The sequence below is a fragment of the Musa acuminata genome, chromosome BXJ1-6 (genome assembly GCF_036884655.1).
Source record: "Musa acuminata AAA Group cultivar baxijiao chromosome BXJ1-6, Cavendish_Baxijiao_AAA, whole genome shotgun sequence".
Lineage (NCBI taxonomy): Eukaryota > Viridiplantae > Streptophyta > Magnoliopsida > Zingiberales > Musaceae > Musa > Musa acuminata.
This window is the reverse complement of record NC_088332.1, coordinates 2,560,034-2,581,109: the sequence shown is the minus strand read 5'-3', so window position 1 is coordinate 2,581,109 and position 21,076 is coordinate 2,560,034. Positions and strand designations below refer to the sequence as shown.

The 21,076-nt window shown below is 38.3% G+C and overlaps 2 protein-coding genes and 1 long non-coding RNA gene across 3 annotated transcripts; 2 read left to right on the top strand and 1 right to left on the bottom strand.

Moving 5' to 3' along the window:
* Window positions 1–3,450: 3,450 nt before the first annotated feature.
* Window positions 3,451–6,347, bottom strand: LOC135675598 (cytochrome P450 734A6-like). The gene is made up of 5 exons (XM_065185903.1): window positions 6,005–6,347; window positions 5,373–5,596; window positions 5,049–5,284; window positions 4,554–4,971; window positions 3,451–4,481 (listed from the first exon to the last, which is right to left on the bottom strand). Exons 1-5 carry the CDS (start codon window positions 6,288–6,290, stop codon window positions 4,035–4,037), a joined length of 1,611 nt encoding a protein of 536 aa, XP_065041975.1. The 5' UTR covers window positions 6,291–6,347; the 3' UTR covers window positions 3,451–4,034.
* Window positions 6,348–9,679: 3,332 nt separating this feature from the next.
* Window positions 9,680–14,187, top strand: LOC108953170 (uncharacterized). The gene is made up of 2 exons (XR_001978655.2): window positions 9,680–10,014; window positions 12,946–14,187. It is a non-coding gene; the product is annotated as an uncharacterized LOC108953170 (long non-coding RNA).
* Window positions 14,188–15,205: 1,018 nt separating this feature from the next.
* LOC135675597 (uncharacterized) lies at window positions 15,206–20,436 on the top strand. The gene is made up of 7 exons (XM_065185902.1): window positions 15,206–15,558; window positions 17,506–17,641; window positions 18,123–18,204; window positions 18,838–19,013; window positions 19,428–19,565; window positions 19,679–19,818; window positions 19,947–20,436. Exons 1-7 carry the CDS (start codon window positions 15,441–15,443, stop codon window positions 20,192–20,194), a joined length of 1,038 nt encoding a protein of 345 aa, XP_065041974.1. The 5' UTR covers window positions 15,206–15,440; the 3' UTR covers window positions 20,195–20,436.
* Window positions 20,437–21,076: the final 640 nt, after the last annotated feature.

Here is a 21,076-nt window from a genome sequence, read left to right as displayed (position 1 = left end):
ATATTTATGTTGCACTTGGATTACAATTGAGTTAGACTCATTTACAAAACTTATTAAAAATTTATTAATTTTATCTAAATTTATTTTAATTTTATGATAAAATAAAAACTTTGTATAATTTTTGTTTAAATCGTATTTCTAATAAAATTTTCTCAAAGTTTTAATAATTAATTATCCTAAACTTATTTTTAAAAAATTAAAATAGGTTAGGCGATCAAGTTTAACATAGTCAATATAAAAAAAATAAAATATAAAATTTTATAATTAGTTTATGAAGAATTTAAAATGATTTTATATAAAAACTAATATATTTCTTAATATGTTAGTATAACTCAAATGTAGCCCTAGTGTAATGATTTTTTAGATAATTTAGGATAATTTTTATATAAAAATAATATTTTTTTTAGGATAATTAGAGTTTTTTAGTTTTATGACGAATCTAAAATAATTTTATAAAAAAGCAAATATATTTTTTAATACATTAAGTAAATAAGTATAACTTCAGTATAATCTGAACATAATTTGAGTGTAACTCAAGAGTAACAATTTGAGATATAGTTATTAAATCTTAAATTTTGATAATGATATTAACTGATGAATTAATAATCTAATTCATATGTTGAGATAAGTAATGCAGTATTAACTATGATTATGAGAAATACAAAACGATTAAAAAAGAATCAAAGTTGGGTTGGAGTCAATGATCGAGCATCGAGCCGGATGAATCAAGTGATACACCAAAGGATCGAACGATACAGTAAAAATTTATCGGGAGTTCCGTCGAAAGTTCGTTGAAAGCTTATTGAAAAATTATCGAGAGTTCATCGGAAATTCGTCAATGGTTCAATTGAATAATTGACGTGTCAAATAACTTAGATGACTTGTAGTTAGAACTTTAATTTGAGTCCGTTTTTTAAAAAATTATACTAACTTAATTAAAACTCAACTGAGCTCAAAACAGCACTCAATTGGATCGATTGAATGACTCGTTGAGCCACTTGGAGCACATCAATATCAATTGTGCTTTACTAGTTACATCCACTCCTTCTCAAGCTACATCTCCTCATTCTATCAACCCTTAAAATAATAAATTTGGGCTAAAACAGGACTCAGTCAGGATTGTAACCAGAAAAGCTAGATGATTTGTAGGATGGATTTCATTACTGGTTTTATGTTGAAGTCCTGACAAGATGGAACACATTCTAGAAGTGTATCACAATGACGTAAGATAAATTCTTGGAAGCCATGTCTTAAGTCTCGGTCTACTTGTACCACCCATAATAATCTCAGAGAAAATAAAATAAAATAATAGTACCGGAAGATATGTAATTGTTTCTTTTTTCTTAAATGCACTGCCCTTATCTTACATATGCAATTTGTGTTTTCTTTAGATTTTTTTGCTGCATGAAATTAAGATAATTCTATATGAGTGTATTACTATAACTTAATTTACTCACAAATACTACTTTACATCATAATTTTTTATCATATCATATTCTTTTACTATTGTTAAAAATTATTCTTTCTCGTAGTCCTAATATTACACCAGCTTGGCATTTACAACATTATATCATGATGAGAATTCTAACCTATCTCGTGAAATTGCAAGGAAAAAATCTAAGTATAGATTTGATGGGGAGTTTAGGCAACATCATAAATCCTAATGATCTGGTAAAATTTGGGCATTGGTCTGTGGAGAAGACTTGTACGCTGGATGATAGTGAAGCATATAAATTTGCTGGAAAGCTGCAGCTTCATTTGTTGCAACAAAAGCTAGTGCAGGCAGGAATTAGCTTGATCAAACATTTACTGCATAAACTTTTCTTGACAGATCATTTTGACATCGTCATGTATGACCTTACTCTCTGACTATCAATAAATATACCTCCTTTTGCTGGATGACCTGACATAGTTGAAATAGAACATATGAAATCCAAGGAACAAAAGTTAGTGAGAGATCAATATGCTGGGAACTCGATGGAAAAATTGATCACAATGGAAGTGAACTCACACCTATCCCTGTCAAAAGTATTATTTCATCATGCTTTCTTCATGATTGGTGAATAATATATTTCATCACCATTCTTTGCACTATACTATCATCATTATAATCGCTAGGTTGATGTTTTGTTACCCTTTTTCTTGATCACAAGTGGTAAAGAATTTACTAATATTTATGCTGAGTTTTTCTATCAAAATGACAATTTTTCGCCGCATTGGCAAGATATCAATACAATCTCAAAGAAAATGTTTCTAGCTATCTGATCCGATTGATCGGAGTATTATATAGATTTGAGAATAATTTTGTATGAGTTTCTTAAGTATTATATAGATTGAAGGATCACCAAACCTTGTGTTACTCGAGCATTTGATTTCCTGCTAGTTTATCGTCAAATAAGTGCAGATCAGCTGATCTTTTAAAGAAAATTTTGCTATTTGATTAATGTAAGAAATTGCAAATGCTTTAGGTATCTAATGGATGCATGCCACAACCATATTTTGGAACTCCAATGTACAAAGGTAATCTGAAGTTTGTTTGTATTGTATTGTATCTCAAATGTGGGGTTCCTAAACAAGCTGGTTAAGTTAATCCTAACTCAAAATTGATGTAGATATCCTTTAAAGTAAATAATATGAAACATTTAATTAAAGATGTTTAGATAATCTTAGCTATAGTATAAACTTAGATAAACGGGTCATGTGAAATTAGTCAGGCTAATTAGTTCATTCCAGGTTTTTGGTACAACTTGTATGAAGTGAATTGGGTCAGTCAAGCTACCGGTTCCCGGAGGCAAAGGGTGAACAAACACGAGGTGCCATTTCAGGCTCTCTAAAAGTCACATAAACTCGCCGGAGTTGTCTCCCACTCCTGTTGACATTTCCAAGTTGACATACTGGACTCTGAATGTAGCTTCCAACTGATGGTATGCCACCTCAATATTTGTAGTATCTGATGCTGCAAGGCTTGTTTAATATTGTATGTCTCGGTATCAAGTGACAATAGATGCTTAATTTAGTTGATAGAAAAAGAAAAATGAAGTCATCTCGGTCTTCGCATGAAAGATTAGGTGGCGTTTTGTGACAAGACAAGAAAGAGGGGAAATGATGTATATGCTTCGACTTGTATAATATGTTTCACATGCACAGGAATGATGAGACAGTGCTATGAATTCTTTTTGTTCTTTGAATATTATTCTTGCACAAGGAATTTAGTTAAATCATTCAGTATAATTTATGTCACATGCACAGGGATGATGAGAGAGTAGTATGAATTCTTTTTGTTCTTTGTTTGAAGTAGGAGAGTGAGGTGAGATCTAGTCCAGGCAGGAAAATAAGTCTTCCATGGTCACAAGGTTACTTTGAATTCTGAGTACCCCGAAAGGTTTAGGTTTTTTCTCATCGATTGGAGTTGCTGCCTTCATACATGCTGGTGGGGAACTAGTTTTGTCATCATCCCTGTGCAAGAATATTGAGTTTCCCTTGTTCACAATTCCAACACAGCATCCACAAGATTAAGAGAGAGAGAGAGAGAGAGAGAGAGTGGTGTGTAAAAACAACACATGCAGCAGTATGTTAAGCAGAGAGGTGTGTAAAAACAACCCATGCAGCAGTATGCTAAGCTGCAGAGTAGCAGCTCTGCTATGAGAGTGAAGTGCCATGCTGTTGAAGGTGTCGGTGGTATCTGATACTGAATGTTCATGGATGTTCCATCTGCCCATAGATCATCGACAGACAGAGTATAAGGGAAACTGACCGAATGCAACCTCAAGAAAATAGATACTTGCATTTCGATGATCGTCGAGTCAAATGCACGATTTGATATGAGGGCATCCTGTTCTATTCTATCCGGACCATAGCTATAAGGCTGAAAGAGAAATGTTGGCTGCGGAGAGCAGAGAGATGAAGAAGCTGATGACAGGGATATAACACGATAGCAGTGCATACGCCAATGCCAGAGGAGGGCCACGATGAGTGTTTGGTGGACACATACGAGGGACAAGGAAGGAGGAGGAGAGATTTGTGTCAGGAGAAGGTTAGGAGGGATGGGATGGCCGAGGAAGCGATCGGAAGAGGATGGGGGCACCGTATTGGGGGTGGAGGAGCATGAGGACGGTGGGGGCGTGGACGTAGGAAGGGGAGAGGCGGAAGGCGAGGCGCTGGAGGAGGATGGCGACGGTAAGCTTGGCCTCGAGGACGGCCAGGTTCTGGCCGATGCACATCCGGGCGCCGAGGCCGAAGGGGATGAAGGCGGTGGGGTGGCGCGCGGCGCGGCTGGCGCCGTCCGCGAACCGGGTCGGGTTGAACTCGGCCACGTCCATGCCCCACAGCCCCGCGTCGTGGTGGACGCCCATGATGGGGATCAGCAGCTCCGTCCCCTGCGGGATGTGGTACCCACCCAGTTCCACATCAGCCTCCGCCCGCCGGATCGTAGCCACCGCCGGGGGGTACAACCGCAGCGTCTCGTTCAGTATCATCCCCAACTGCCCAAAGTTTACATAGAACGCGTAACTATATGGATCGACGAAGAGAGAGAGAGAGAGAGAGAGGAGTACCGTCTTGAGCTTGGCGAGGTGGTGACGAGAGGGGAGGTCGATTGGGCCGCACACGCGGAGGACCTCCGCCCGAGCGCGCTCCTGCCACTCCGGGTGCATGGCCAGGAGCACCGTCGTCCACGTCAACAGGTTGGTGGTCGTCTGCTTCCCTGCGAAGAAGAAGGTCTTGCACTCCTCTACGATGTCCCGCACGGCGAACATCGATGACGGAGGAGGCCGCTCCGGCGCCGGGACCGTGCCCTGCTTCGAGCCGCTCGCCTCGATCATCAGGCCCAGCAGGTCCTTCACGTCGCCATCGGGCTTCCCCTTCTCCTCCTGCTCGAGTCGCTCCTTCCGCCGGCCTATTAGCCTGATCAGACTCCTCTTGATCTCCTTCTCCAATTTCCACGAGTTGCTATTCTTCTTCGTTGGTATGAACCTGCCGCAAGTGTAATGGTAGTGATAGGAATCAGACCTCCATGGGCGACGGGGTGACAAACGAGCGGTGACCGATACCTGTAGCCGGGGATGAAGACCTTGCTGAAGGCCTCGGCCGCGAAGGCCATCTGTTGCGTCTGCAACTGGAAGACGGCCATGCCGTCGTCGTAGCTCCTGCCGAATGTGGTCCGCGTGATGGCGTCCTCGGTCACCGTCTGAAACCACTCCGACACATCGATCTCCACCTCCTCGCCGGAGGACGGCAGCTTCTCCACCATGCCCAGCACCGTCTTCCCGACAAACGGTATCAGAAGCTGATCCAGCCCATGAAAACACCATCAATGCATGTGGACAGGAAAGGGTGGCACCTGCAGTCGAACACGAAAGAGACGATATGCTGACCTTTAGATTCTCCATGTGGAAGGTTGGGGTGAGGACCTTCCTGTGACGAGCCCACTTCTCCCCTCGGAGACTCACCAGCCCCTCGCCCTCAAGCCGCCGGACCAGCGGGTGGGCCTCATACCGCTCGAAGGCGTCCGATCGCGACAAGAAGACATCCCTGATGAGGTCGGGATCGGCCACGGTGAGGCGTGGCGTCGGCCCGAACCATAGCAGGAATGTGGAGCCTGCAAAAACGAGTCCGATTCAGCCAGTGCTCTGTCGCATGAAGAAAAGGATCAAATCAAGAAGAACAGTCATTGAGGTTAACGCTTGCTGGGGAAACAGATAAGAACGAAGGCAACAGTAGTGGGACAGAGAGGACGACCACAATAACTACTATGCATTTCCTGTGCAATAGCTGAAAGGGTCTCCCACAGCAAATAGCTCCAAAAACCATGACAGAGTATCGGATATAACAAAAGACATTGAAGTCGTAATCCATGAAACAATCAAACCATAAAGCAACCCCGAGAAGAAGACCAACGAGGAGGAGAAGTGCAAGAATTCAAATCAGAGTTCCTAACCACAACTAACCCCGAGAAACCAAAGCAAAAGGAATAGAGGAGGGAGGAGGAGGAGGATGAAGCGAGCACCATAGATCTTCTTCCAATGGTGGTAGAAGGGGAGGACTCTTGGGAGGATGTTATGGGAGTTCTGCGGCATCATCGGCTTGGAGGAGGCCTCCAGCATCAGGCCGACCATCTCCTTGACGCAGCCGGTGAAGAAGCGGTACCGGGGTCCTCGTATCCCTTGTCTTGCGAAGTGCTCCTCCAGCTTCCTCGGCCGCCACCACAGCAAGTGCAACACCTTCAGCGCCGCGAGCATGCATGCCCCTGTGACGCCCAGGGACAAACACCACTTCCATGACCACCACTCCATGCCCTCTTGTCCTCCTCCTCCTCCTCTTCCCCAGACACCACCAACCACCACAACAACAACAACAACAACAACAACAGAGACAAAGCTGCGTTTATATACACACACGTAGAGAAAGAGAGAGAGGGGGTACCGGCGGCGTTGGGTACGCCGTCAAGTTAGAATGTCAACGCCGTTGGGTTCTAAAGGTCAACGAGGGGAATCATTGGTGTAATGACGAAAATGTCCACAGAGCTGTGCTGTCTCGGCTTGCCCACCTTATTGTTCTTCGTATAAATGTGGAGGAGACGGAGAAGAGGAGACAAGGCATTTATGCTGCAACAGCAGCAGCAGCAGCAGAAGACCACAGAGCTTATTATGATTGCCTGCAGTGAGTCCCAGAAAGGTGGCGTTAGAAATTGGAGTTCGGCACGAAGTCCACATGCATTAGCTGCCACTTCCTCAGCATCAGTGGTTCTCGGGGAGCAGCCAGAGGTGAGTGAGAGAGAATGCACTTGTTTTGTCCATGTTAAGAAATTGGTGCCCACAGGAGGGTTTGACAGATTAAAAGATTAAAAGGAAATCATAGGCAAACAGTAAATCAGATAATGTTATTTTGAAAAAGAATAGAGATAATATAGAAAATTAATGGTAAATAAGGCAGTTAGTGAGAATAAATAAGCTAGCAAATGATGGAGAATTTACACATTTGATACGTAATAATCACCGCATGTGATCTAAATCAGTCAAATATAAGTTTTGTTATACGTGATAAGAAAGACAATCCTAAGCTCCGTTCTTTTAAAGACAATCAAGGTGTTAAAACATATCAAAAATAGGAAAAATTGAAAAGACTCTCTTTTCTCTAGCTACTTGAGTTTACATTTCGGTATTTCATATTGTTAACTTAGCGTCAAAGGGATCAGATCGAGAAATATCCATCAACCTTAGTCTTTGTATAGATGGGACCTTGAGAGCATAATACTTCCACCTCAAAGCCATCTCGAAGCCACCCTGGAGCAACCTCGGATCCACCCCGAAGCCACCTCAAAATTGCCTCAAATTCACCTTGGAGCTATTTCGGAGACACTTTAGACAATCCTATGCATATAGGTTCAGACCACATTGGGGTCACCAAGACATCAATAACATTTTTCTTTAATAGTTTGGTACTAGAAGGAGGGCATGATATTACAGAAATACTCACATACCAACTCTCTCAACAAACATTCTAATGAAAAGACCCACCTCCAACCCATAATACTTTTACTCATGGAGACAATTGTCATCCTTCCCACATGTGGATACGTCCACCTTGGCACAAACGCCGATGAGACACTAGCGTTTGTTCAACAACTCAAGCCCCTCACCCCTAGGGATGAACTTGATTCACTCGCTCGTTCTTGTCGATGTGTTTTTGAACCTTGCCCAACAGACGGTGCCACTATCTCAATCATGGACAATGCCTCAATCGTCATTGACACCGTCACTGGTCGAAAAACTCCTAAGAGACATGATGCTAATATTTCAGAATCACTCGAGATTCATTATGATAGAGAAGGGACATGAAATCTATCATGGTGGAAAGAAGCTTTGAAGCCCACCATGGTGGGAAGACTCGAGATCCACTAAGACGGATAAAGAATATGAAATTCACCATGGAAGAAAGAAGATTTGATGCACGCCATAACAAGAAGACCCAAGATTCGTTATGACGGAGAAGAGATATGAAATCCACCATGGTAGAAAGAAGATTTGAAGTCTGTCATAGTGGGAACACCTAAAATTTGCTATAGTGAAGAAGAGACATGAAATCTACCATAACGAAAGAAGTTTTGAAGCTCTCTATGGCGGGAAGACCCGAGATCTGCTACAATGGAGAAGGGACATAAAATCTACCATGGTGGAAAAAAGATTTGAAACTCATCACAACGAAATAACCTGAGATCTGCTATGATATATGCGTGAAGCCAAATGTGCCTAAGATGCATAAGTTAAGAGACCCAACCCATGTTAAAATAAATCTGTTATGATGGATACACAAGGCCAAATATGTTTGAGACGCATAAATCGAAAAAAATCCAATCAACACTGAAATAAATCTGTTACGATAGAGGTGGAAAGTCAAATGCTCCCAAGATGTGTGAACCAAAAAACCCAATCGATCTACCACGATAGAGGTACAAGTCAAATGTATCCGAGGTGTGTAAGTCAAGAAACCCAATTGTCACTAAGGAAAAACTATCATAACAGAAGCATGAGCCCAATGACCCTGAGACACATGAATCGAAAAAACTAACTCGTAAAACGAGATCCTCGAACATTCACATGATAGAAAAAATCAAACGACGTGCTTCAAATCCCTCTTGTAAGAGTCCCGAAGTACGCTTTCAAGGGAGATAAATGATAAAGAATTTATTAATAATTAACACGTAGTTATCATATGTCATCCTCAGTTATACAAAGATTCAAAGTAGAGAAACATAAATTTTCTTCTCATTCATTATGGCAAGGAAGATAATCACAAACTTTCTTCTCTCTCTATATATAATAAGAAAGACAATCCTAAATTTCTTTCTCGGATAAGGCAATCATAAACTCTCTTCTTTTCTTTTATAATATGGAAGGACATCACAAACTTTTTTTTCATTAAGGTACAAAAACATATACTAAGTGGAAGGTCTCTCCTTTCTCGATCTCAGCCGGAGACTTCAAATTACTAATTTAAACGTCAAAGAGATCAAATTGGGAAACCTCAGTCGACTTGGTCTTCGTGCATGTGGCTCTTGGGAGTATAATACTATCACCTTAGAGCCATCTCGAAGTCACATCAGAAATATTTCAAACAATCCTACACATTCGGGTTTGAATTCCATTGATTAAGATGTCAATAATTTTTTCTAACAATTAATATAGGAGTATATGGTTTGTGTTTGATAGCTACCGTATAAATAAAATAGAGATAAAGGACAATTTAGGTAACGTTGCAATAAACTTATCTGATTTAGGATGTATCTTTAATTATATATATGTCTTTGGAAATAAATTTTAATATATATCCTTCTTAACATTAATCATTTTTTATCAAATGCATGGCATTATCATTAATTTCCATCCAATAAACCTACTTTAACAACACCATGATTAACAGTAATTTTATTTGAATAAAATAAATCATATAAAAATAAAAAAAATCTAATATTTTTACCACTATGATGAGCTTTATATATATATATATATATATATATATATATATATATATATATATATATATATATATGGTTTTATTAGCCGGGAATTTTAGGTACGGATCAACAAGCTTGTTAGATTCGGATGCGCAGAGTAGATGGATCCGACCCGATAACACCCTCCAAAAGTACCGGCAAATGTGTGGAGGGGAAACAAGAGGTTGATGATGGAAGGCACCACTTAAACTGGGGCATTTCAACAAACAGCTGATGTCCGTCTCCGGTATGTCGCTCCTTCCCATCGCTTTGCGTGACCCACCATGGGGAGATGGGAGATGGTCACACTGCGCACTCCTGATCTTCTTCCTTCAACCTGGTGTCCTAATGAAACCAGGAGAGGGGATGGGGCCTTGTCCTCCTGCTGTGTCGGATCGGGCACAACCACAGTGATCGGGTTCGGTGTCGGGAGCCATCCAACCCCACCTTGAGCTCAGCAGATGATCAAGACAAAGCAAATCTCCATCCGAGGAACCTTGCTCTTTCTGGGTAGTAGATTTAACGTAAGTTACTGATTCCTGTCTTGCTAGCTACGGGTTGTGTTTGCTTGTTTGCGGTGGTAATGCTTTGGATGCATCGTGACTACGTAAAATAGCTTTGTTGGTCTGTCAGAAGGCAAACCATTCAAATCGGTGGTTTTTCTCATACTCCTGCTGTATCGGGTCTTAGGTCTTGACCTCTTTCATCCTTCCCTCGTCCCGAAAGTTTCGCGGGGACCTTTACTACTTTAAGACGACGCAGGACCGCCCGTAGGCGGTTTGCAGAGGGTTGATATCACTTGTTAATTGGCTTACATCACTGCTTGTTGTTGATTTCGTGAGAAGTAATCATTCTTCAAGGTTGTTGATTGACAATAGTATAGTTTGGGGACTTCGCTGGCAATGACTTCCCTCGTCAAATAGTAGTATCATTTCGTACCAGGTTGTTCAAACGCATGAAAATGTCTTGTAATATCATTTGACAGTTCGATCTTTGAAGTTTCTGAGAGTGCAAAGCTTGTCACACAAGATGACAAGAAAACCATGGACTAAAATAAGTAGGCCACTTTGTGACCGTCTTTAAAGAGGTCATGAATTATGCTTCACTCTACATATTTTTATTGGTTTCATGTCCTTAATCAGATTGTAAATTATGCTTCTTTCATCATATTTTTCTTCTCCCTGTCTTTTTTAGGTCCAAACTTCTCCCATGTCCCAATCTAGGTCCTACTGCCACAAATGAGATTGATTCTTTTTCATTTCAGGCTACAGTAGGCGCCATCTATACGTTTCTCAAGCAAGAAAGCTTGTTCAAGTAAAAGAAGCTGAGAATATAATAACATATCCTTAAACAGAAGCATGGTGTGGACTTTAAACAGGGTTGGCATTATTATTTGTATTCTACTCCAACTAGTTAACGCAACCAACTCATAGATATAGCCATCCAGTTCACTCCTGTACCAGTTTCGGGACCCCCTGATAAGGAGAAGAATTCTGCCTTATATGTGTTTTCAGATTAAAACAGATTGTTTGCGCTGGAGAGGTCATAAGATTAGAAGAGACACTTCCAGAGTAGGTATTATCTGTAGATCAACACTTTTAAACATCCAGCAAGCCTGTGATGCCAAATTATTAATGATTAGGTCTCTATCCTTCACCACAGTTCTTTTAGGCTTTGGGTTTCATATTCATCAATGTACAAACTGTGTTATCATTAAATAATGCAGGCAAAAAAAATGTTTGGCACACCTACCTACTACCAGGTGGTACATGAATATTTTGGTCAATATGCATCCAAAAAGGGTTGGCAGTCTCATCTAATATTTCTTCAACTTAAGCTAGATGAATTGCCCAACTGTCTTATGTAATATTGGCTGTTTCATTTGTCCACGTTGAGATTCTTGGGGACAAACCCGTCCAATATAAAAAAGAAATCATCACCTCGGGAACCCTCAGATGTTGACTTATTTTCATGTAAAGGCTTGTGCATCTCTTTGAAGCTTTTCTTTTGTGATCTATTAAATGCAGGACACATCCTCTAGTATCAGTCCTAGATATATTACTAAAATCTAAAGCATTTACAATTGTCTATGAACAGTAGAGTCCATCCTGAACCAAACCAATGTAATGGTTAGTACTTAATAACTGTTATCTTTATTTAAGGGAATTATAAATTATAGTGCATTTTATAATGGTATCATGGCTTACATCACAACAATAACACAAAATAAGAGACATGCTTACACTTATCTTCGATTTTATTTCAACTAGGGCTTGACTTTGTGTTTAAGTACCATCATCTCCTGGATCATATTAAATTTGTGGATATGTAGCCTGAGAAAACTGAAAGGGATGTTTTTGATACTCACAGTTTCTGCTAGAAGATGCATAATTTCCAACTTTTTTCTGCATGATATGAGAGTGGGAAGGTCTTAATCAGAATCATCTATAGACCATGCGATAATAACATATTGATTCTGATTTTTTATTTGTGTGATTTAGTCGATCATAATACTCAATATGTCATGACCCAATTTGATAGAATAATTGACCCATTAACTTAGGAGGTCTGAATCACTGACACAAGTTAATTATAACAGACACTTTGATCCCATAAACCAACTTAAATATCCTTTTATGTTGATGTGGGTCTAAACCAAAGTAATATGAAGCCTAAAATGTCTACCGGTTGCTCCATGCTGTCGAACCAATAGGCTTAAGTTCAAGTCAATACTTGTTTAGATCCACTGTATCCTATAAATCAACTGAGACCTCCATTCACATTCATTATGAGATAAATCGGGGAATAACATAACAAATACCCTATCTATGTCTAAAGAATTCTTGATGCAACTGATGAAAGCGAAGTATTCTTGCTCTACAGATGCAATTTTATTGCCTTCACGAACTATAGATATCAAGAGCCATGTTATATCAAGTGTTCCACCCATTCTTCGAATGTGAGAATCATTTACTTATGGCCTTTGAATTTTCTTGTTATCTGTTATATTGATTGCTATTGAATTTGTTTATATTGGCCAATACCTAAAAATAAAATGTTATTATTTGATTTATTTATTGTTTATAGTAAAATTTTATTATGTTATTACGAACCAGAAAGTCCGACTTGATCTCTCGTTAACAAGGAATTTTTCTGGTAGCTGGTGGTTAAGCTGGTGATGACATGAAGCTCTCCAGGAATTGAATTGATTCCTTCATGCTTTCTTTAGCCCTCAAAGCTCTCTCCAAGCTGCATCCTCTTCTTATCCTTCTTCCTCGTCTTTGCTTGTCTCGTATGGGCCACCTTACATTCATGAGTCTGCTCATTAATTATAATCTCTGTTACAACAATTTGCCAATTTTCTTCTGTCATTCGTTCATCCCAGCCACTTGCTACGGCGGAGGCACAAGCTCGATTCCTGCAAACAACTCATTTGTGATTATTTGTGATGACAGGCGAAGCAACATGGATAGTGGCTCAACTGGCAAAGAGATTACTATGGAATGATGGAGAAAGAGGATAATAGTCTTAAATCTTTCAATAGGACTATTCATCTTTACCAAAATATACATAGATTTTCTGAAATGACAAAATCTTATTTTCGTTCTAAAATGGTTGCATCACCATCTATGCATACTGGTCAAAAGACTCGATTCATTCAGCCAAATCAAGGGCATGTGTTGCACTCCAAGTCAAAGTCGATGAGCCTGCTAAACTCAGTGCTCTCCACGGACGACATGACAATGACCCCATCAAATGCTGAAATCCAATGAGTTCAAGTCCACCATCCATGTCAAATTCATATGGTATGTGTTTTCTTGCTTCTACTCATGTTCTTCGTCGCAATTCATGGATATGAAGGGTAGTCGATTATTTTCTGTTTGCTTTGATAACGTCAGCTATTGCATATTCCTTGTTTGGTTCCTAACTTGGTCAGCTTCTATTCATTATTTGTCAGGATTGACAATTTTTTTCTGGAAATTATTAATTAAATATATGTATACTTGTATAAAGATTTGAAAGACAAGTTTGCTTGTATGATTAGAAATTCAAATTTGTAGAGGTTGCTACTGGAAAAAGAAATAAGGATTGGTTATTCTATAAATACATTATATTAACATAACATCAAATAACATTTTGATGGTAGTATGATAGATCTAGACTTTTCTTTAGTAGATATAGAGAGGTGAAAGAGATTTTTTCCTTCTTTGAGGATTATGTGAGAGTGCACATGAGTTTTTGGACTTGAGTTGGAAACAGGGTATGTATGGTCATCAAGTGTACAATACAATGCAAGAAAGTTTACTCTCACTCATGCCAAGGAAACTCTTGAAGGGCAAGGCCTTCGATTGTTGGTACAAGAAGGAAATTGCCAAATTGACTGCCAAATATTTGACATTACAAACTGCATCTTCCAGCAAGCAAAGTTCATAGTATTGCTATCAGAGATTCCAGTAGCCTTGGGGGTGTCAACAAGCCATCTCAAGATTTGTGATGTCAAGGCCTTTTGCATGGCATTGTTAAGAGCGTCTTATGTGTAGTTTAGCATATAAATTGGTTGCATACATGCTGTTTTGGTGGGAGATGATAGATAGACTTCTTTGCATATGAATAGGTTGCATACACTCTGTTACGGTGGAAGATAATATACTTCTTTAATATAATAGAATTCTTTGCATATGAATATGCATACATTCTGTTTTGGTGGGTTTATTTTATTTTGAATTGTTAGCTCACAATTCTTCTAAAAAGGACTCTTTAAATTCTTATTTTACAAAAAGAGCCCCTTATTCTTCTTTTAAGTTTTGTCCTTTGACATTAGTGTAACCAAACCACTCGGTCCAATAAAGTCATTAAGCTTAATTTTGTAAATAATAGTTTCTTTACGATCCATATTTTCTCAAAACCCATGTCGTTTTCCATATCTCCTCATGTGCTAGTATTACATTTGCTCCGATGCTAATTGTATCCAATAGATTCATTTATCCAGTAATTTATATATAATGTTCAAGGTATTAAGGATAAGTTTGTCTGTTTCATTACACCATTATAACCTTTCCCTTTGAATCTGAGACTAATCGAGATAGGTATTGGGTGTATAGTACGAAGTCAGTGACCACTCTCTCTCATTTGCAAATGAAATATCCAAAATGTCCAATAAAGTAAAATTACGAAAATGCAGTCAAATAATCGATATAAGCATGATTAAATGTATTGCGTTTAATTTCTTTATCCATTTCAAACCCGTTTAATGAATATAAATGTATTATATTTAGTTTTTGCAAGGTTATTATAGTGATTAACGTACTCGATAGATTGCACGTTCGAAGCATGCAAGTGTGTCTTATAAGTAACTTAATATGATGAATGAAAATTGATTTAAATATTATATGTAGGTATAATTCTATAGAAGACTTCTTTGTGTTCTGGTGGAACCAGCCTTGAAAATTTTCCGAGTGGTGTGTCTCTCGGGCCCCAGCCCTCCGCATCAATTATCAGAGAGACCATGTCACCCCGGAAATTTATCTCGGTGATTCGATCGATCTCAAGTAGCATTTTCCCGTTTCATATGTGGCAATGATAGCAGGTAAAGTTATAATTATTGCGATCATGGTGCGATCGGTGGGTCGTTTAATGTAATCAAAGCCGTTAACATCCATCGGACGGCTGGTGTTTCATTCTGTTCTTTCTCTCGTCCCTCATAAATAAGAACACCCCATTCGCCGTCGCTCCTCCTCTCTTCTCTCACTCCGTTTAAGATTGGCGATGATGATGTAGATAAATACTGTTCTCGGTGGTCTTTATAGAGAGCATTGTTGTTGATTTCGATCTTCGTTTCTTTTTTCCATTTTTTGTGTCGGATTTCCGATTAGGGTTTGTTGGGATAGGATTAGGGTTTAGTGGTTGGTTGTGATTCTTGAGCGTGGACTCTCCTTGAGTTGTTGAATCGATGGACAAGAAGAAGGTGGCCGTTCCTCTTGTGTGCCACGGCCACTCCCGGCCGGTTGTCGATTTGTTCTACAGCCCCGTTACGCCGGACGGGTTTTTCCTCATCAGCGCGAGCAAGGGTGAGTGATTCTTCTTCTCTAATCTGATCTTATTCTTCTTCTATTTTTTTGTGTTACCCGATCTGTTGGTGTGCACTCAACTGCTATTTTGCTTTTATAACGAGAAGAGAAAAACTTAATTGTGAGAAAAGACTGTAAACTGTAAATTGATGTTGGTCATATGTTGTTTCGGAGATCCTGCCTAGCGGTGATTGGTGGAGAATTTCTCACTGAGACAAATCATCGTACAACAGAAAAATGCTCTACTATTTCTCCATCTTTGCTTGGGATCTAAATCTACCGTTATAAATTTATTAACTGATAGGAGAAATCATAGTTGCCTTGAAGCAGAAATATGGAATTTCATGTCTATGACGATGGAGATGGTGCTGCCATTTCTGAAGAAAGCATTGAAAAAAGAACATACTCCTTACAGTTGACATGTTTGCATAAACTGTTGCTCAGCTTCTTATTTTTGGTGATATTATCCTTCTTTGCACCCATTTGAGCATGGCCTCAAGTGAATGTAGCAGAAGTTTGTTTCACTGATTGGATTTTTCTAATATCCTCTGAAGAGAAAGGATGCCATAACGAGATTGTTGAATACTTGTATGTTCATTGTTTCATGTGAGTGGCCCGTTTTGATGTAATCTTTGTTTTCAGAAGCCCCAATAAGGCTTTGAGATCCTGTATTAAATGGGTTAGATGATTGTTCGGATTGGATTATACAATTAATGATATAAGTATGATCTAAAGGTTTAACCTTGCTGTTAAGAATAAGACAGTAAGATCAAGAAGTATATGGGGAAGATGGCAGAGTGGGAGTAGGGTTTAGTTCTGAATTATACCAGCAAATAGCATAAAATCAATCTTATTCTGCCTCACCCAATTATTTTAAATAATGAAAAGAATAATTTGATTATTTTACTGCATTAACATTTTTCATGCCAGATTGACTATCACTTTTCATGCTAAATTGACAAAGATAATAGTTGGCTTCTTTTATAACTTATAACATCATTGCTAAATCTGAGTTAAAAGCAATGGGCTATTGAATGATTCAAGATTGATCCATAACAAGATTGAAGGGTCTCTAATAGTACAAATAAGCCTAATTTTACGTGTGGCACAAATTAGAATGGTCTCGAGAACATGATAATTTCAAGGTTGATTGTCACATTTGTTTTCAAAACATTGATTCTCTTTCAACAAAAAAAAGAGAATAATTGATTCTCTTTAATTATATTCACTTCTTGCTTTTGAGTACAAGAGTTCTTACAATGCACAATGTCTCTTGGAACAAATAATTTTAATGTGCTTTGATTTTGTGCTATTAAAGTATTTAAGATAATGGTCCATCTTTTGTTGGTTCTAGTAAAGACTTTATATGGAACTGCTTCAAGTTATATTTCCATCTTCTAACATTTAATAATTGGAGTCTCGTTGTCCTTCCTTTTATTCTCCTTTTGTTTTTAATATTTCTGCAATCTGCAACGAATCTTATTAATTTTCTTCTGTGGAACAAATCTTCTTTCCTACCATTTGATCCCAAATTTCAATCCAAAATTTTGTTTTGTACCTTGATGTTATTATGTCTTTGGATTCATAACCACTCTAGTTCTTGAAGAGAATTCATAAAGCTCGTAAATATATTCATTCACATTTGAAATTAAACTCTCACTACATATGAGCCTCTAAATTAGGTCTATTTACAATTTAACTCATGTCTTATTGCTCTTTACACAATGGCAGGTTATAATTTTCTTTTCCCTGGATAGGTTTGATTAGAAATGCATTTGTCATGTGTTGATCCTATTAAAGAGGAGTTATTGAATAAAGTCTTTGTCCCTCTGCGGTTAAACAACTTATAAAGTTTGGAGGAAACTATATATTAATCTCTTTTTCTTTGAATTTTCTAAAACTTTTAGCAAGATATTTTAGATTGTTAATTAACTTTTAAATATGTAGATGCAAGTCCAATGCTGAGAAATGGTGAGACTGGAGATTGGATTGGAACTTTTGAAGGGCACAAAGGCGCAGTCTGGAGCTGTTGCCTCGATACCAATGCTTTACGTGCTGCTAGTGGATCAGCTGATTTTTCAGCGTATGCCATCTTCTTATTCTAGAATCTGTCCGTTTATCATAGTTTATTTTTCAAAATGTATGAAAGTTGTAACAATTTAGGCTGGCCTTTTTTACGTTGTGCACAATGAAGCTACTGTGTCCTATAATATTTTGTTCTTGTATATTTGCATGGTAGTTTGGTCCTCTAGTTAATAGCTTGGGAGGCTGTTCAAAAGAAGTATCCCAATTTTTTCCCTTGTCATTACAGTTTCATGACCGAATATTTCCATGACTTTTAAACCTATGATATTAATTGTACAGCCATTTTCCAGGTCAAACTACAGGATGCTTTTTTAATGGGTTGCTACATCAGATTCTCCATGCAATACTTATATGAACATAGGCATTGAGATTTAAGAATATGTCTTTGGTCTAGTGTTTAGCAGCTTTCCTTGCTCTTATAATCTTCTTTTGTACTTAGTAGATTGTCATGATATGTGATTATATTTCACGTTTTGCAGAAAAATATGGGATGCCATAATTGGGACTGAATTGCACTCCTTTGAGCATAAGCACATAGTCCGAGCATGTGCTTTCTCTGAGGTAATTGAGTATCTTGCTTCTTGTCCTTAAGTAATTTTTTAATCTACTTTGCACATATGGCTTGATTTATCATTAATTATGCATTGTTTTACTTTACCTAATCTGCCAAGTGTCTTGTGGTGATTTCTTGACTGTCTGTAGCATTCGAGTAACAAAGCCTCTCTTTCTATGTGCTAGGTGTAAAAGTATGTCTTGCAAGTATGAATTTATGTTGTAAGATGCAGCAAATTTGTAACTGTTATAACTGTTAATGTGGTTCAGTATCATGTTAAACAAGAAGACATTTGTTTGCCATATGACACAATTACAGCTAATATTACACAAATCTGATAATAATGAGTGCTACAGATGGGTCAAATTTACATAGTTTTGGCCCTTTTTAGCTTCCACATACAACAACATTCATGTATAAACTTTGCATGCTTGAATCCTTAAAACAGGAAAAGAACTGAATTAAGTAGTTCTACACACACACACACACACTTTTGGGTGGTTGTCGGTCTATGTTCTTGGTATGTATATAGTGCTTTGTTTTGTCAGGTTTTGCTAGTGGTTTCTTTAGTAGACTATGCACGTGATTCTGTATCTTAGTCTTCTGGCATAGTCTAAGACAGGCAACAATGTTTTTTCCAGGATACACACCTGTTGCTGACAGGTGGGATTGAGAAAATTTTACGAACATTTGATTTGAACCGTCCAGATGCACCTGCACGAGAAATTGATAAGTCACCTGGTTCGATTAGAACTGTCGCTTGGCTTCATAGCGACCAGACAATTTTAAGTTCCTGCACTGATATCGGAGGTGTGAGGTTTGTTTCTGTTTATTCCTTGTACTTTTTTATTTGACTACCGTATCCTTCATTTAAGGCATGACACTGCAACATAAAGTGGTAGACCGATTATTCCTTGCGTCCTTTTTGCTTGTAGCTTGTGCTTAGGTGTGCTTCTGGATGCATGTTGTTCTAAAAAAATGACAACTTTATTATATTAATGAAATAAAAGCATACTGTTAGGATTTAGAAGACTGTGTAAAAGATATTATTTTTTATTTTAGTATAAGATGGACCCTCGAGTGTAATACATATAAGTTTCCATGTTCTAATTCGCTTGTTTCATGAAGATCTTCTACACTATTATTTGACATTTTTGCATCTATGAAGATTAATTAAGTTTCTTTTTAAGTTTTTTTTTTCTTCATTTTTCTGCCAAAAATTATCACACAGGTTGTGGGATGTAAGAAGTGGAAAAATTGTGCAAACACTTGAAACCAAGTCACCTGTTACCAGTGCTGAAGTTAGTCAAGATGGTCGTTACATTACTACTGCTGATGGCTCTAGTGTCAAATTCTGGGATGCAAATCAGTAAGCTAGTCTGCAATGCATTTGGAATTATCTTAGCTCATCCATTCAAATATCCTGCAATGCTTGAGAAATCATTTTATAATGGAAGCCATATCTTGATACTTGTTCTCCAGTTTTGGACTTGTAAAGAGCTACAACATGCCATGCACTGTGGAATCAGCATCCCTGGAACCCAAGGATGGGAACAAATTCGTTGCTGGAGGAGAGGACATGTGGGTTCACGTCTTTGATTTCCACACTGGCATAGAAATCGGTGAGGCTTTGGGTCTTAATTTAATCGGCATCAATTGAATGCACTTTGTTTGAATATTTATCTCTTGCATTAATGGTTTTGATCACATATATATATGTTATCATGGGGATTATTTTTTCCATATGCAGCTTGTAACAAAGGTCACCATGGACCGGTTCACTGTGTGCGCTTCTCCCCGGGTGGTGAGTCATATGCCTCTGGATCCGAGGATGGGACCATCAGAATTTGGCAGATGGGTCCAACCGCAACAGATGATAATTATGGCACAAATGGGCCAACCGGGAAAGCAAAAGTTGGGGTCAACGAGGTTTCTCACAAGATTGAGGGCTTCCACATCACCAAGGATGGTCCCAGCGAGAAATCAACAGTTACCTGAAGTGCCTTATTCCACTGGGTACGTTTACATGCTATGGTTTATCCACTGGTTTGCATTATCTAAGTGCCTTATTCCACTGGCTCTGATGCGTCAAGCATGTTGGGATTTTTAGGTTAAGCAGCCCCTACGAGATAACTGATATCTTTCGCTTTTGATATAAATTTGTTGATTTATGTGGTGATGTTCTGTCTGGATAACTCTGTACCTCCTCTTTTACGTTGTCAAGAAGCTTACTTTGTTAGCGTCGTCTGTGCCCAGTGTTTTAACCTGATAGTTAATTCGAGAGCAAACAGTAAAGTGTTCCTGATTTAACGAGAGATATCATGGATATTGTTGACCGTTATTATCTATCAATTTGTATGATAAACCATAGTACTTATAAGAATTGAATAATTATGGATTAGTTTCTGAGGCATAATCGTTGCAGAATATTACGATTTATTATTGTCGTTATAGAAAATCGCCACATTGGGGTTTCTCGTCTCTCCCATCCACAAGTGGTAAATATATTTGACGTATAGATGTTTCTCGATTTCAATCGTTCTTCTCATATGCGATTTTTTGTGTTTGGGAAAGTGAAAACTAGGCGTTCCAAGTGGAAATTTTTTTGAATAATGTTTCATGAAATTTTAGCGATCCAAAAAATAAATCACCTAAGTTGATTTTTTTTAAATCAAATCGAACCAATTAATTTGTTAAGATTATATATATATATATATATATATATATATATATATATATATATATATAATAGAAGAAAAATATGACTATGCATTTCTATGTATTTCCCTTCTGAGTGACTTGATAAATACAAACACATGATAAAAGAGATTTATTGTGTTTGAAGAAATGCATGCGAAAAAAGTTGAAATAATTTTAATT